The following is a 3,963-nucleotide window of genomic DNA, read 5'->3' as shown; positions in this document are numbered from 1 at the left end:
GTCCCGAGTTCCTGAGTCCTGTCCTGAGTTCCTGAGTCCTGTCCCGAGTTCCTGAGTCCTGTCCTGAGTTCCTGAGTCCTGTCCTGAGTTCCTGAGTCCTGTCCCGAGTTCCTGAGTCCTGTCCCGAGTTCCTGAGTCCTGTCCTGAGTTCCTGAGTCCTGTCCCGAGTTCCTGAGTCCTGTCCTGAGTTCCTGAGTCCTGTCCTGAGTTCCTGAGTCCTGTCCCGAGTTCCTGAGTCCTGTCCCGAGTTCCTGAGTTCCTGAGTCCTGTCCAGTGTTCCTGAGTCCTGTCCTGAGTTCCTGAGTCCTGTCCCGAGTTCCTGAGTCCTGTCCTGAGTTCCTGAGTCCTGTCCCGAGTTCCTGAGTTCCTGAGTCCTGTCCAGTGTTCCTGAGTCCTGTCCTGAGTTCCTGAGTCCTGTCCCGAGTTCCTGAGTCCTGTCCTGAGTTCCTGAGTCCTGTCCTGAGTTCCTGAGTCCTGTCCTGTGTTCCTGAGTCCTGTCCTGAGTTCCTGAGTCCTGTCCCGAGTTCCTGAGTCCTGTCCCGAATCCTGCCCCTGTTCTTGTCCCAAAACCTGTCCCGCGCCATGTTATGAGTCCTGTCCTGAATCTTGTCCCAAGTCTTGTCCCGAATACTGTCCCACGCCGTGTTATGAGTCCTGCCCAGAGTTTTGTCCTGAGTCCTGCCCTAAATCTTGTCCCAAATCTTGTCCCATGTCCTGTTATGAGTCCTGCCCAGAGCTTTATCTTGAGCTCGGTCCTGAGTCCTGCCCTGAATCTTGTCCCAAATCCTATCCCAAATCATGCTCCAAACCTTGTCCAGAATCCTAACTCCAGTTTTGTCCTGAGTCCTGTCCCGAATCCCTTCCTAAATCACTTTCCGAATCCTGTCCCAAATCCTGTTCTTTCTTCTCTCAGTGTCTTTCTCTCTCTCTCTGGAGATGTCAGCACTATTTTTGTAATTATGCTTCTGTCTTTGAAAAGGTGCAGGTGAGGGCGGAGCTTCCTCACTTTTAGGAACACACCCAGTCAGCGCTTAGTGTTCTCCTCCAAGCGTGTTGAGCTTAGAGGGATCTGAGGAGGGGAAGTAGTGATGAGTAAAAACTGGATAAACATTAAAGTAAAAACTGGGTAAACAGTAGAGTCACTCCCAACAAGTCTACACTCCCCAACACACACACACACACACACTCATTCTCTTACTCTCACACACACACACATTTTGACAGAGAGACCTAATTCCTGCCCGAGGGCCATGAGCACATTTCTTTTTTAAATATGAACCTCTCTGAGAAAGTGTTTATGCCTCCAGTGGGTTGAATGTGTGTGTGTGTGTGTGTGTGTGTGTGTGTGTGTGTGTGTGTTTGAACATAAATACTCCACTCCGCCCCTGGGACGTCTACACATTATATAATTAGAATAATTACAGAAACGTAGTGGAGCTTTAGCCCCAAAATCCGAGCAGAATTCTCTGGATCTGTGTTTATGGAAAAGTGGCAGTTTAAGCTGCTTAAGTAGGACACACTCACTCACACACACACACACTCCCAGTGTTTGGAATGGTGGGATAAAGATGGGAATAGCGGGAAGAGAAGGGAATGATGGGAGCTATAGAGGGGATAATAGGAGGGATGGGAATGACGGGATGATAGGAAAGACAAGAATGATGAGAGTGGTGGGAATGATGGAATGATGGGAGAAGGGAATCATGGGAGAGTGAAAGGAATGATGGGAGACAGGAATAAGGAGAGAGATGGGAATGATGGGATGACGGAAGAACGGAATGGTGGAATGATGGGAGAAAGAAGGGAATGATGGAAGAAGGGAATGATGGAATGATGGAAGAAGGGAATGGTGGAATGATGAGAGAGGTGGGAATGACGGAATGATGGGAGACGGGATTGCTGATGGAACTTATGTGGGAATGTGTTAAAAGCAGTACTGTCGATGGCTGAGTGACTCGATTCTGACCTCTTTATTCATCTTAAATAAAAATAAACAACAGGTGAGTGTTTGAGACTCCGCCCACAATCACACTCAGACACATTCTGATTGGCTGATGTCGGAGAGACTGAATGTGAGGGAGAGATAGACAAGGAGTGAGTGAGAGAGAGAGACAGAGATAAAGAGAGAAAAAGAGAAAGAAAGAGAGAAACGAGAGAGAGATAAAGATGGTGGTGTGTTGGTGTTTATTTAAAACCGATGGTTATATTAATTTAAATAATTTATAAATCTAGGAAAATTCGAGGATTATTGTTTTTATTCCTTCATTAATTTTATTGTTATATTTATTCGTTTAAATTTCGTTGTAATTTAAAACGATCTCACAGCGTAGAGATTTAATATTATCATAAATGTATCATAATTATTTAATCATAATAATAATAATAATAATAATAAAAATATTAATGTTAAATGTTTGAGTTAATTTCTTTTATCACACATAGGAGATAATTATTGTTGCCATTGTTATCATTATTATTATTATTATTATTATTATTATTATTATTATTATGATATTGTTGTTGTTAGATTAAAAATATCGATGTTAAAAAACGAAATATTGCATCTGTTAAAAAAGAAAGATCCACAAATATTTACTGTATTTTAATAACTAATCGATATTAATCATATAGTAATAATAATAATAATAATAATAATAATAATAATAATAATAATAATAATAATGTTATTTAAGTCGTATATAATTTGATACAATTATAAAGTCGAAATTAATGTTCTGCCAAACACATTTAAAATGTAATTTAGATATAAACCCAAATAAATAATAATGCATTTCTATTATTGTAACAATAATAACAATAATATTAATAATAATAACACTAATAATTATTAGTATAAGAAGATGTTAGTGGTTTTTGCTGATGGTGTGTTTCAGGAGCGCGTGCAGCGGCATTAATATTAAGTAAAACGGTTTTCATCGCGCTCCACTCCGTGCGTGTACGTGTGTGTGTGTCTGTGTGTGTGTGTGTGTGTGTGTGTGTTTTCCATGTTTTGGACAGAAGCTCACTGGATTTGCATTTCTCCGCGCTGAGGATCCCGTGTGAGAATGTGTGTGTGTGTGTGTGTGTGTGTGTGTGTGTGCGTGCTACAGTATTAGGGTGTGTGTGTGTGTTTAAGAGTGTGTGGTGCGTTTGTGTGTGTGTGTTAGTGTATGTACGTTACTGTATGAGGGTGTGTGTGTATGTGTGTGTGTATAAAGCCGTTGCGCCGCCTGCACGTGGTGGGCGTGGAGCACAGTGCGCGTGCGCAGTGTAGGGGTTTATTGGGTTAAGCGCGAGCGCAACTGAGCACATCGTTCATTCCGCGGGAGAGGTGACACACACACACGCGCGCACACACAAACACACAGACAGTCTGACATACTCTCTCACACACTTTAGCGCCTTCACACACACATACACACACACACACACACACACACTCCGACATACTCTCTCACAGTTCAGCACCATCACACACAAACACAGTTTCACACACTCCTTCTCAGCAACTTTACACACACACGCTCTCTGCCGGAGCGCGCGCGGATTCGCGTCCTGAGCGCGTGAAACTCGGACTTGTTTTAAATTGTTCGCCTTCGGACCCTGAGCTTCAGAGGAACCGGTGCCGCGGACACGGGAGTCGGTTGGGAGTCGTTTGGGAGTCAGTTCCGTGGGTGCCGTGGGGTCGTGTGTGGAGCCGCAGGACTCTTTCCCATGGTTCCGGGCGCCTGATCCCGCGCCCGAGCCCCGGTCCGGTGTCGGCATGTCTAAAGGGGCGGAGCACGTGAAACGGCCGATGAACGCGTTCATGGTGTGGTCTCGCGCTCAGCGGCGGAAGATGGCGCAGGAGAACCCCAAGATGCACAACTCTGAAATCAGCAAGAGGCTCGGCGCCGAGTGGAAGCTCCTGAGCGACGCAGAGAAGCGGCCCTTCATCGACGAGGCCAAGCGCCTCCGCGCCCT

The 3,963-nt window shown here is 45.0% G+C and overlaps 1 protein-coding gene across 1 annotated transcript in view; it reads left to right on the top strand.

Annotated features, from left to right (window-relative positions):
• Positions 1 to 3,266: 3,266 nt before the first annotated feature.
• Positions 3,267 to 3,963, top strand: part of sox21b (SRY-box transcription factor 21b) — a 3,194-nt gene continuing 2,497 nt past the window's right edge. The window contains exon 1 of the mRNA XM_066686649.1: positions 3,267 to 3,963. This exon is cut by the window's right edge and continues 2,497 nt beyond it. Within this exon, the coding sequence (XP_066542746.1) occupies positions 3,764 to 3,963 (200 nt within the window). The 5' untranslated portion in view covers positions 3,267 to 3,763.

This window comes from Hoplias malabaricus, chromosome 12 (genome assembly GCF_029633855.1).
Source record: "Hoplias malabaricus isolate fHopMal1 chromosome 12, fHopMal1.hap1, whole genome shotgun sequence".
NCBI lineage: Eukaryota > Metazoa > Chordata > Actinopteri > Characiformes > Erythrinidae > Hoplias > Hoplias malabaricus.
The sequence above is the reverse complement of the archived record's forward strand: the minus strand, read 5'-3'. Positions and strand labels throughout refer to the sequence as shown.